This window comes from Pelophylax lessonae (genome assembly GCF_965119305.1).
Source record: "Pelophylax lessonae genome assembly, chromosome: 5".
In the NCBI taxonomy this organism is placed as follows: domain Eukaryota; kingdom Metazoa; phylum Chordata; class Amphibia; order Anura; family Ranidae; genus Pelophylax; species Pelophylax lessonae.
The window spans coordinates 430,707,974-430,721,301 of record NC_138772.1 but is presented as its reverse complement, the minus strand read 5'-3'; the positions used below and the strand labels follow the sequence as shown (position 1 = coordinate 430,721,301).

Sequence of the window (13,328 nt, the reverse complement as noted above, 5' to 3'; positions counted from 1 at the left end):
GATCTCTGCTCCGTGATCCGCTTTTATATTTATTACCCGAGATCAGGGAAGTGACAGGGATAGTAGCGAAGATGACTGATGTTGCAGAGGAGCTGTTTTAATGTAATCGCGGCAAGTGTCACAATACACACACTACTGTGAGAAATCCATAACCTCCGTAGGTGCACCGGGTATGGTTTTTTCACGGAACACCGGCAACACCGTCTTCTCTCTTCTCTCAGGCCAGCACACCTCCCGTACTCGTCCCTTCTCTCCCTGCTCATTGATAAATCTCCCCTCCCCTCTCCATTTATGGATTTTTGAATTGTATTCATTGCTTCACAATATTTTTATGTATTTTATCACAGGTGTGATATATTATTGTGATTTTTAATTCACTTGCATTGTTGTTTTTATCAAGATTTATTTTGTACCATTTGTCACTTTTTGATTGTTACATTATCAGTGCTATTATATAGGTTTAGACCTTCATGTGATAGCGCCTATCTATTATTTTACTTTTAATTGATTTGTATGTGGAGACACAACAGGGATTGGCTGCTGTCTGCTCGGGTTACCTGGTCATTTTACTTTAGTCACTCCCTCATTCTCCATCATATTTCTGGTAGCGCATTGGTTTCCTATACCATCATCTCAATAAATCAATACTGCTGCCAGTTCGCATTTCTTCCTGCTTGCCCTTGCACTCCTTCCTACTCGCTCCTCTTTTCACCCTTTTCTTAATTTTCTTTACTTTTTTGTCCTCATAGGTTGCATTTACATGACTGCACAATCAGTAGATTCTCACCAGTGATTCTAAATGCTGCCTGCTCACACTGCGCAAACTGCAGGAGCTGTCAGCTGCAGCTATCCGATTTGAACTCTGTATAAATCAATGGCCAGCGCAGCGATTGTTCACATATACCACTCAATGAGGGAGTGAATAGAGCTTCCAACTGATCCTGAACATGTGTCTAGAGTTGGCATTTTTGGTGTTCTGCCTACAACTAATTGCCCAGGTTGTATGCGACCAAAGCCTATGAAAGCAGCAAACTATGGACCCTGGTCGCCTGTGCAAATGTAACTTTACGTGTCTGTGTTAAATACAACAAGACATATCTGTTTTAAAAAAAAAAAAGGCATATATTATGGCTAGCGTTTTCTTCATACATAATCAGCCCATATGCTAAGATGACTGTGACTTGGTACACATGATATGCTGGTTTGTGTCCCACATTATTTCTACATAGTCATGTATGTGCAACCTGACCTTGACATTTTCTTTTTGTAATGTGGTAAACCTAGTAAAAAAAACTTGAAAAAGAAATCAATACTGCTAGGGTATTAGATGCTTGTAAAGTCAGAAGGTTTTTTTTTTTTTTATCTTGATGCATTCTATGCATTAAGATAAAAAGCCTTCTGTGTGCAGGACCCCCCTCATCCCCTCTAATACTTACCTGAGCTCTTCCTCTATCCAGCGATGTCCACAAGTGCTTCAGCCATCCGGGACTGTTTTCTCCTGATTGGCTAAAACACAGCAGCGTTGCCATTGGCTCCCATTGCTATCAATTATACTCAGCCGGTCAAGGGGGGGGGGTTAAACGGCAGCTCCTTGTCTAAATGGATACACGGAGCTGCAGCTCCACTCGGGTGTCCTCAAAGCAAGCTGCTTGCTGTGGGGGCACTCAACAGGAGGGAGGGGCCAGGAGCTCCAGCCAGGTACCCCAAAAGAGGAGGTAAGTATGACATGTTTTTTATTTTAATAGAAAAAAACGAGACTTTACAACCACTTTAATTATCTGAATTGCCAAAACTTTCCAGCAAAAGAATGTTCTAAAGTAGTATCGGTCTCCAGTGTGTATTTTTCTTTGTGCCTTCTTACAGCTTTTTTCTTAATAATATATAGGTTACAGAGTGGAAGGTTCGACATTTTTGTATTGTTTGACAACAATATGGCAAAAGCTGGTTCCTATTGTAGCAAGAAATGTTTCATCTGCTTTTGTATTAATTTTCCCATCATACTCAGTTAATCATTAAAAGGATTACTTTTATTTGTGTCTTTTTTGGGGCAGGTGTACTGTATATGAAATAGGCACTGTATATGCAGTATTTCATCGCAGCCAGCAGGTGGAGCAGTAGTGCCATGTCATTTTATCAAGTTACTGAGAATAAGTTGTAATTGTGGTCTGCTATTCAAAGCACACAGCTAAATATATCATAAGAGGCACACTTCCTCGACCCCTCCCTTCTTTATGTCCAATTCAGTTTAAGCCTACCATACATCAAAAACTCGGCAGGTTCAGGAGAGACCGGTCGAATTTCGATCCATGTATGGGGCAGTCTGGTTGTACAGAAATCGACCTCCCGATTTTTTTTTTTTTCCCTCTCGATCAGCGCCGTCGGCATTGCTGATCGGTGTATTCTGATGGCAGGGAAGTCTCCCCACTGTCAGAATACAATTCCTCCATCCAGGTTGAATGAAAAAAATGACTCATTTATGGTCTGCTTAAGTGCGGCTCAGTATGAAGCTGCAGTTAGAAAGAGACAATCAGAACAGACACTGCTGGGTTTTCTTATGCTTTGCAAAGGCTGTATTATAGAAACTTTCCTATTAAAAAGGAGTGATCAAATGATGGAAAAGAATATTAAAGGTCCGCATGCAAACATTTAACATATGTGAATAAAATTGACCTAAAGCCATCATAATCCAATGGTAAATGACTAATAAGATTTTGACTCTTTTGGTATATCATAATAGTCTTGTTCTAAATCAAACCTGTGAAGACATAAATGTCACAGGTGCCATTACTTTTATTTTATTAAATAATCAGGCTGCTGGGTTGTTATCCTGATACTTTATCCACTGAGCTGGTCGCTGGGAACAAGCATGCAGCCAGTGAGCTGTGAAAAGTTTAAACTCTTTTCCTCCATTTTTGTTCCAGTTTAGTGAGCACCTTTTTCCCATGAAAATTGTGTCAGTAAAGTGATCTCTCTCTAAACGATCTAAACCAGGCATAATCATTTATTTAGGAAGGACACTGGAGAATTTGCTTCCTGCAAATTTGGCATAGTTGATGTTTTTCCAGATGTCATCATTTCTTCATTGGTCTGTGCTTTGTGCTTTTTTCGCATCCTGGCTGCTATTTACCATTTTTTCATTCAAAATCACAACTTTCCACTTCAACTGGAGAAAATAAAAAGAAAGTAAAATAAAATAGAAAGCCGTGCAACAAGAAAATTCAATTTTAATGCAAGATTTATTTATTTTTTGCAGTGTTTCACCCTGTAACATATGAAGGAGAAATTGACTGGCACAGGTAATTATACACACATGCTGTCACTGCTGTGATTTTAGTGTATTATCACTCAGGTTCTAGTTTTCTGTTCTATTTTTGTTCATTTATATTAAAGAGGAAGTAAACCCTCCTCTGACACTTTTACCTATAGGTAAGCCTATGATAAGGCTTACCTATAGGTACTGTAAATATCTCCTAAACATGTACCGTTTAGGAGATATTTACCTTACATGCAGCCAGTGACGTCATCGGCGCATGCGCTCTGAAGGAACGGCCGCTGGTGCCGTTCATTCAGAACTCCGTGCCGTGACCGACGTCACCACGGCTCCAGCCAATCAGATGGCTGGATGCCGCGGTCCCGGAAGACGGGCGACTGGACATGTCGCCCGTCATACAGCTAAGCGGGCGGCACGGCGGGGGCTCTATGCGATGCATACTAGCTCATTATGTGTTTCTCTTTCAGGGTGAAAAAAAAAAAAGGGGTTTACAACCTCTTTAATAGTTAAATATTTGTAATAATTTAGGTGCCCATTCATAGGAGAGAAAAAGGGAGTGGTATAGTTGTCTCTGTAATATTGACCCCTCATACAGAGGAAGTGTGGGGGGGGGGGTGTTTATAGCAGCAGGGGATCACAGGAAAGGTGAGTATCCTTGGATCAGGGTTGTGTCTTTTCATAGTATCACACTCGCCTATTCAATGCTATGCTTCGACTCTGAATCTTCCCCTCTGTGTGCAGCCACCAGCTTCCATCCAATCACAGAGGAGGTGTTGTCTGAAAGGGCTAGTATGAGCTTTGCTCAGTGTTTTTTTTTTTGTATAATTCTGTTATTTCTGTAGAATTGTATTGCTTTATTCCTTTTGTGATTTTAATATGTTTTAAATAAAATTTATAAGATCTTTTTATCATTTATGTATCTATAATTCTTGGTACCCAAAAAATCCAGTTCTTTCTGTCCCCCATCCCCTTCCCCTTTCCCCTCTGGACCTATATGGGGAGCATAGGCCCAGTACTCCTCCCTTCCCAATTTTTGATATACAATTTGTTGGATGTTGGTACCTTCTATAAATTTGCTATACATCAGGCTTCCATATTCATAGCCTACAAACAAACCAAATTGACCTTAACAGTTCACATTAAATACAGAGAGTTTAGTTGCACACATTTGCAAATATATGTGTTAGCCACAGTGCCTGACTCACTGTACCCACCACTGGCCATGCTAAGCTGTTATTTTCCCCACAGCTGCTTCAGGTTTCTGGGGATTTGAAATTCCCACTCTTCCCCCCTCTTTTCCGTGCAGCGATTCCAAGACGGATCAGATTGTTCTTGTATGGTCAGTGTCGCCAACAGTGAATCAATCTGGTCCATCCCAGAAGCACTGCACTGGGAAGAGCGGGGATTTAAAATCCCTAAACTGCTGGGGGACACTGACCGTTCAACATCACCAGAGGTAAGTGCAGCGAGGGGGTTGGGGCTCGTCAAGGGTGTTCACCTTTACATATTTTCTTTAAAAGTGACCTAACAGTTTAAGACCACAACATCCAATGCTGTATTTTTACTACACACAACTTCTTTTCTATTAGTCCTATGATGTTAAATGTGAGTTAGCTTTTTTAGGTATACAAGAGATGTGCAGATTGATTTTTTTTTTTTTTTTTTAATGTGTTCTTTCCCTTTATAGTATTGAAGATCCTGATCATAAAATCGCTATTTTGACACAAATCCTGGAATTTGGTCAGACACCGAAGCAGCTATTCACAAAACCTCATCCAAAGAGAATATTTACAAAGTCCAAATCTTTTTCAAGGTCTTCCAGTCAAAATATTTCTGTGCCAGAATCGCCAGGTTAGTCTAAAACATCGACCTTTTCTTTCTGAAATTCATTGATTAAAATTGTAATTTTCCAAAGTCATTAACTTCTTAGCTAGCGCATAACTATATGGATGTTGTGGGTGTCACCACTTCTGGGCCCACAAGGTTGGGGATCTCAAATTTTTCTCTCCCCCCTGGTATTTACCAGCTGTAGGTTAATATTACATTTATTACAGTATCCAATAATACTTCCCTTACTTCTTGTCGCATTTCCATTCTGTTATCTGCTCTTTAAACTCTTTGTAGACATACCATTATTTAGCAGCTAAAACTGGACACTTTAAGGTTGTTGTTTGCAAAAGAAGCATACCTTGGTCAAGTTAAAGAGACTCTGTCAACTTGCCCATTTAGGACAAAAGTAATTGTAAGGCCCTCTCCCACCACATTTTCTCTTACGTCCTCTGACAGTCGCCGCCCACTCATACAGTCTTCCTTTATGGGTATTGGTCTTATCCACAGGAGTAAGCTAGGCAGAAGATTTTGTTAGAAACATTCACAAAACTTTGCATAGACACACCTACAGGGGGCTGTCCCTCTGGTCCAATCCCCCCGGCTAGCCTCATTCCCAATTCAGTTTGTCTTTTGCCTAGTCAGGAGCCAAGGGGGCACCAGGAGTGCCCAGGTGGCCAAGGAAGTGGCCGAGATTCTATCTTGGGCCAAGACGCAGGTCTCGGTGCTTTCGACTGTTCACATTCCAGGTGTGGAGAACTGGCAGTCCGACTATCTGAGCCGTCAGACCCTGGACCAGGGGTCTAAACTACAAAGTGGGAAGGTTTGTGTCAGGAACACGTGATCCCCTGGCAGATGCTTCGGACGCGCTGGTGGTGCCTTGAAATCGGTATCGCCTGATTTATGCCTTCCCCCTGCTTTCAGTCGTTGTCCAGGTTCCTTCGCAGGTTGGTCTCGGAACCGAGGTTGGTGATTCTAGTGGCCCCAGACTGGACGCGCCGGTCTTGGTACGCAGACATCATGCAACTGGTCGTCGAGCCGCCCTGCCGGCTCCCTTTACGAGACGATCTGCTGTCTCAGGGGCCAATCTTCCATCCTGCTTACAGTCGCTGGCTTTAACGGCATGCAAAGGCATGAGAGATTCGGCTGTCCGGCACTCTCCCTCCTGATTGGCTGGGACACAGCAGAATGCGCCATTGCTGTCAATAAAAGTCAGTGAGGAGAGAAAGGGGCAGGGCCAGGCCATGGCATAGTGTCTGAATGGACACAGGGAGCTGCGGTTCAGCTCGGGTGCCCCCATAGCAAGCTGCTTGCTGTGGGGGCACTCAGCAGGAGGGAGGGACCTGAGAAGAGGAGGAATCCGGGCTGCTCTGTGCAATACCACTGCACAGAGCAGGAACGTTTAACATGTTTGTTTTTAACCAAAAAAACAGACTTTAGTATAACTTTAGGTAGGCCTTTCCTGTTACATGCAATTTGAATTCCTCAACTACACCTCTACTTCCTTGTTCAGACTGCCAAACAGTGGACATCTCTGCTGGAGAAGCTAAATTAATGCCCTTTACCAGCTTTGCGTTACTTAAAATACACCTGCTATGAGATATATGGAGGCTGCCGTGGCTTTTTTGCATACCTATTCATTTTAAACATTTGTGGTCATGCACAATGAGCAAGTATGTAGATTAGGATGATGGAAGCATTCCAGTATCAAAATCAGCAGGACTGCCAGGCAACTAATGTTGTCATATGACAAGTTTAATTTATAAGTTCTTTCGAAGTGCACTCTCACACATGGGCAAATGTGTGCATGTTGTAACAGGAGGGCATTTGGGAGACTGAAGAATGCCAAAAGTTGTTGTCCTTCACATAAGTTGGGTCATTACCATAGTGTATATTTAGGTAAGAAATACAACATTTGCCATTTTTTATCAGGGAAAAAGAGTACCAATGACCGCAATGTAGAACAACCACTCATCACCTTTAACTTGTCAGTATAAACTATGCTACTAAAATCTGGTTGTTCTGGGTTACCACACACCATTACAGTTGCCTGTGGAAACTTTCTATGGGAGTAGGAAAAAAGGCAGATTTGTAAAATGTTAAAGCTTTTGCTTAACTAGTCGCCACATTTTAGTTTTTTTTTTTTTTTTGGTAAAAGGTGATATTTTTGGACCCTTTAGTGAAATAACCTATTTCAGTTTATTTTCATGTCTTTGTGTTTTTTGCAGTGTCCCCTAGTGAAGATGCTTTTGAAGATTTAACGGAAGAAAGTAAAACTCTTGCCTGGAGTAATATCACAAAATTCCAGATAGATAGCGGGTACAAGATTCACAAAGAGTATGTAACTATTTATTTCTAACTGTGTGCAAAAATAGAATCTGTTTTATGTCTGCTTTATAAGTATGGATCTGTCCTGCAACATATGCTAATAAAAATATTTTAATACAAATATTCAAGATAATAATTTATTCTCGCAACTAGAATAAATGTATGTGTTTAGACACATTTAAGTGTGTATGGGTGAAAATTATGCTAGAAAACTCCTCTCTGAATGCAGGTTTGGGGATTCTTTTTGTTGCCCCTAAACACTACTCTAAATTACACTTGTAAATGACATGTTATGCACATTAGATAACCTAGAGCTGCTTTCAGATTTATATAAAAAAAAGCCAGACACCTCTAACAGCAGCTTTTTCTCTGCCTGTGTGCATGAGCCATAACTCGAAGACCCCGTTCACACTGGGGCGACTTGTCAGGCGACCTGGTCGCCTGACAAGTCGCCGTGGGTCGCCTGCCATAGAGTAGCACGTGTGGGTCGCCTGCCATAGAGTAGCACAGGACCCGTTCTAATAGGAGCGACACAAGTAGCTCCAACTTAGAAAAAGGGTCCTGTACTACTTTGGGGCGACCTGCATTGACTTCAATGATATGAAGTCCCTGCATGCCGCTCCGAGGTCGTGGTGCGAGCTGTGCAAGGCGACTTCACAGGTCGCCCCGGGAAGTCGGGTCGCCTGTATGTGAAACGGCTCTAATGCTGAAAGACATTAACAAATAGGCAAAAACTAAAAAAAAAATAGAATTTTAAAAAACAAACTAGTTAGTAGGGCAGAAAAAGGAAAGAGTGAATAAGTGTTAAGGATTAGGGGTTCATCACAAGTTAAATAAAATGATGTATTTTTTCTACTTTAGATGTGCTTTTGCAACATTAAGGAAAAATACATTTATTTGGCTGGTCTTCCTAGTAGAAGCCACCTACAGTGTATTTATTTTTATTTTTACCAAGCACTAATGCTTTAAGTCCTTGTTTACACAGACAGTAGGAGGGCAGCAAAAACAGAGGAGGTTGAGCTGCAGTTTTACCGCCAAGCTAAAAGATAACATGCAGTCGGAGAGGGTCCTATATATGCAGCGGTCGTAATGCTTTGTTTCACAGCTGCAGCATTGGCTGAATTGCCTCCTAAATGCCTGGAAGCCATTGCTGTAGCACCAGATTGAATAGCTTAGAAGACCGCTATCAGAGCCAAAAATACCGGTGACAGCAGCTCTGATACACAGATTGAGGGACCTGGGCTGTCAAAATAATGGCAGGCCCCATAAGTTTCACCCAGGCATGTGTACTCAGACCTTAACAATAAAGTTTACACACTCTATGGACTCACTAGGGGAAAGTAATTGTATATATATTTTTTACTTTGATTTCTTTGATAACTATGATTGTTTTTTATCTAAACAGAACTATCACGGGCATTGCTGTATCTTCTAATGGATCCTCTGTTTTCACAACATCTCAAGGTTGGTTGTTTAAAAAAAGGTATTTCTCCAGTATGAGAATGACTGCTGTTTTATTCTGGCTGGACAAAAGATAAAGATCTATTGGAAAAGGGATAAGGAGTATGTTTGTTGGTGTGTATAGAGTAAATGAGGCCTAGCCATTGGGTCATAGTTGGGCTATCTTTGGAGATCCAACAAATAACCACTGTCTTTCTGACTTAGAAGAGTGGTTCATGTAACAAGATGCACATTGGCAATGTTAAGGTGAGATTGTTAAAAACTCCAAGAAAACATATTGAAGGGGTAAGTGGTATTGGACAGCCCATTGCATCATGGATGGATTTAAGAATCTGCTCCACAAAGCTTTTCACTATGAACCATGACCATACACAATGCACACACAAGGCTCACAGATAAGTACATTTAGGGTAGCAGGACACTTTGTGAACATGAGAATTTAGAGAGTCTACGTAGGCTTGATGTATGACAGAAACTTGTATTTGGGTCTCCTTGACATACTTGTAAACCTTGCGTTAAGGACTCCAGGCATTCCTCCCAGTCCTCTCCATCCAGACCTGAGATATCTCCATGTTATACTTGGTGGGATCTGTGAACATTCAGTTTAGTTTTATAGGTAGTCCCTAATATATTGCTTTCTGTGGCCTTTTTTCACAGATGTCCCCAAGCGATGGTCTATAACTATTAGAGAGGGGGTAAGAAATTGTGTCCTATAGACCAGCCTTTTTCAGTCAGGGTGCCTTCAGGTGTCTCCAGGAGTGCTTTGGCAAAATGCCTAAAAATTGCCCAAAAATTGTATACAAACCAACAGATGGATCAAGCCTGCCTTTTAGTTGCACAAAGCCCCAGGTTTTCATTGTGCACCATTATCTAGCCATCAGCATCCTAACAGCCGGTGACGTCATCGGTTGATAAAGAGGAATAAAAAAAGGCGTATCCCTGCGCTGTGGCGGGGCGCCAGCTGACACAGATTAGTAATATACCAAAGTTAAAATCTTAAGAAAAAGTGTAGCGCCAAAACTGAATGAACAACAGTGAAATGTAAATACTGTGTTATAAATAAAGTCCAAAAAGTGTTAAAGTAAAACAAAATGTGCATATATAAGTCCAATCTTGAATGAAAATCAACAATTAAAACCCAAATAGTGAAAAATTTGAGAGATTTAAATGCACAGTCCCATGATAGAATGTGCAATATAAACTTATTAGTGCAAGCACAAAGTTCAGTGCAAAGATGTGCACAAAAAATTGGTGGTGACTTGAAAAGTAAAGAAGTGATCCAGTACAGTGCTCCAGAATCATTCACCGCACCCCTGTGAAATAGACACTCAGGGGAAAAGCTGGCTGCCGTTACAGCAGTAAACAAGCACTCAATGTAGATCCACCATCTCTTGTGGGGAAGGCTGTTCAGCAACTTGCACCATCCAGATGTAGCTGTGCTAAATAAAGTGCATGGGGAGCCAGGTGAAGTCTACATAGAGTAGTATTTATTGGATGTGTATGTTAAAAGCCAAAATAAAATTAATCATAAAACCATATGACAATGGGTGCCACTACCGACCCGGTATCGGACAGTGGCCTGACTTCAGCACTAGTGTCTCCTCCCCTAATAGTAGTGCAGAACTTATTAAAGCATTGACAGGTATGTAAATAGGGGACTGTAGCAGCGCATAGATTTTTTCAGTAACAAGAATATTCAAAATAAGATGGAAATTGACATTTATAAAACAAATCCAGACATGGTATATGTTTACATATTTATATTGATCCAGCTCAGACTAATGTAATTATGTATATACTATAGCATGCCAATGCCCCTGGAAGCTGGAAATGAAAGTAGCTACTGCTACTTAAAGCGGAGCTCCACCTAAAACAAAAAAAAATACATAAAAATACCCCCGGGACAGTCAGGGCTAGTGCATTCCACAATGGATAGCCTCTGAACTGTCCCGGGTTGCACTTACCTTTTTTAAGAAATACTTACCTTGAACATGTATTGTCCAGCGCTGCCATCTCAGGTGTGGGCAGCTGAAGCCAGCGCGATCCTCTTCTGCGTCCTCTTCGGTCCCACGATCCACTGCACCGGCCCCGCCGTCACTTCCGGGGCTGCAGCGTCATCCCTGCACAGCTTCCGGGGCTGCAGCGTCATCCCTGCACAGCTTCTGGGCATGCCCAGAAGCTGTTTAGCAAGGTATGACGCGCCTGCACCAGAACTGACGTCGGGGCCGGTGCAGGCGCATTGGTTCCTGGGAGCGATGACGTTCAGCTCCCAGGAATCATTGCAAGCCACTGAAGCCAGGAAGTGACGACTCGCCGTGGCCGCCGAGGGAGGAAGAGGAAGTAAGGGAAGTATATTATCTTCTAAAACAAAAAAATTGTGATTATCCATTTGTTTTTCAGGTGACCCGGAGCAAGAAGATGGACCGAAGATAAATTTTAGGGTGGAACTCCACTTTAAGTGATCCCCACTTGCTTCTGGGTCCTATTTCAACCACCGGCACCATTCAGAGAATGCGTTGTATTTTCTGAATGAATGAAAAGTGTTTTGTGATTGGATGGGATGGTGAGGCGACATCATGCTCTCCATCTCATCCAATCAAAGAATACTTTGCATTCAATCTGCATTCAATCTGAAAGTGAAAGGCATTCTCTGAATGGCACCTGTGCTGAGTGGTTGACCTCCTGTATTCACAATGCATCAGGCTGGCCACTCAGCATGGGACCTGGAAGAATATGGAAATCAATAAAGTCACTATGTCTACTTCAGTCATTTCCAGCTTCCAAGGGTATCGGCCGGGTATGGTTTGTACATAGTTACATCGGTTCAAGCTGTAAAAATATACCACGACTGGAATTCATCTTTAACAGAAACTCATTTGTAATGACCTCTACCTGTAAAGAATGTTATTTGCCCCCTTCCAGCTCTGCCTCTTTTATGAGCCGTTGAAGACCAAGCAAAATTTATTTTAAAAAGTATATATGTGTGAATTAAATGTGTTTTATTAATATATTTTAGATTCAACTTTGAAAATGTTCTCCACGAGCCAGAAATCTCTCCAAAGAAGTGTTTCATTTTCTAATATGGTAAGAAGGACCCTTCCCTGGTACAATTAGGTACTGTTGGCTTCATGCATAAAAACTAAAGGAAAGAAAAATGAAACGTTATACCTTCAGCAACCAGTCACATTCCAAATCTTTCTGGTGCCAGGCAGAAAAATAAGCAAAAGAAGTACAGAAGTAAGCCTTGCAGCAGTTTCAAAAGGTTGGCTAATGAATGGTATAATGGTATGTTTTTCAGCTAAAAGTGACAAGCTTTTCGTAGAGCTTTGAAGTGAGCAGAATAGAAAGCGACCCCTGGATAGCAGGCTTGAATGATTACCGCATCACTAAGTGTAGCAGAGTGTATCTGGAATTGGAGTTTGGCAGATTGTTGAATTACCAGAGAGACAGCCTAACCCCTTGTAACACTAATCTAAACTGAGCTTTTCCAGTATATGCAGAGGTATGGCCTCTAGATGGGGCTGTGCTTCTGAACGATTTTCATGTAATTAGTACAGTATTTACATGGAGAAAAAATTGAGTGACCAAGACCACGCATGCTTAGAAACGAAAGAATACATTACGTCACTTCCGAGGATGTATTGTGTCTAACGAGAATTTTCGTAACTTTAGTTTTCTATATGAGACTAGCATGCAAAAAAAAAATACAGATGATCAATCGTCCAATATTCTCATTGTGTGGATGAGGCTTTATGCTTGACATACACCCTTAACACTTTTCTGGCTATTGCAAACATGACCAAACAGATTAAGACCCCTTTCACACTTGTGCGCCTTGTCCTGCGACTTGGGACTGCAAAGTCACATGACAAGTCGTACTCCATGATTTCCAATGAGTACCCTTCATATCTGTGTGACTTCAAGTCACAACAACTTCAAAGTAGTCCCTGCACTACTTTGGTTGGACTTTGATGCGTTTTGAGGTCCATAGACCTCAAGATTACACGGGCATTGCTTCCAGTCCAGTCAAAATCGCAGCAAAATTGCGTGACTTTTAGGTTTCATAAATGTGAAAGGGGCCTAAGGTAGCCTACCAAAACTGTAACATTGTTAAAGCTGTTTTTGGTAGGTTGACTTCATGTTATTTTGTTTTTGCAACTGAAAGCTGACTGAAGGTGGTTCAAATAGCTGGAAAATAACTTGTGTGTGGCCAACATTAGGATCAATAGAGGAAGAATTAGAACCAGTGAAGGAAGTGATCCATGCTAATGTAGTGTTCTGTAGGCATAAGGAGTTCAGAGACGCATTGAGAAGATATGAATTATCTGTATAAAAAGAAGAACACAGCTCAGGTGGGCATTCGTGGGGAATATTCTGCTGTCTTGAAATAGTAGTGAAGCAAATACATAATGGAACATTTATTCATTTACTTTTTCTGTAC

General features: G+C 41.5%; 1 protein-coding gene across 1 annotated transcript in view; it reads left to right on the top strand.

Moving 5' to 3' along the window:
- Positions 1 to 13,328, top strand: part of NSMAF (neutral sphingomyelinase activation associated factor) — a 162,734-nt gene that overhangs the window by 111,397 nt on the left and 38,009 nt on the right. Inside the window, exons 20-24 of the mRNA XM_082257287.1 lie at positions 3,254 to 3,296; positions 4,959 to 5,122; positions 7,327 to 7,435; positions 8,832 to 8,890; positions 11,904 to 11,971. Coding sequence (XP_082113413.1) covers positions 3,254 to 3,296; positions 4,959 to 5,122; positions 7,327 to 7,435; positions 8,832 to 8,890; positions 11,904 to 11,971 — 443 coding nt within the window. The remainder of the gene's footprint in view (positions 1 to 3,253; positions 3,297 to 4,958; positions 5,123 to 7,326; positions 7,436 to 8,831; positions 8,891 to 11,903; positions 11,972 to 13,328) is intronic.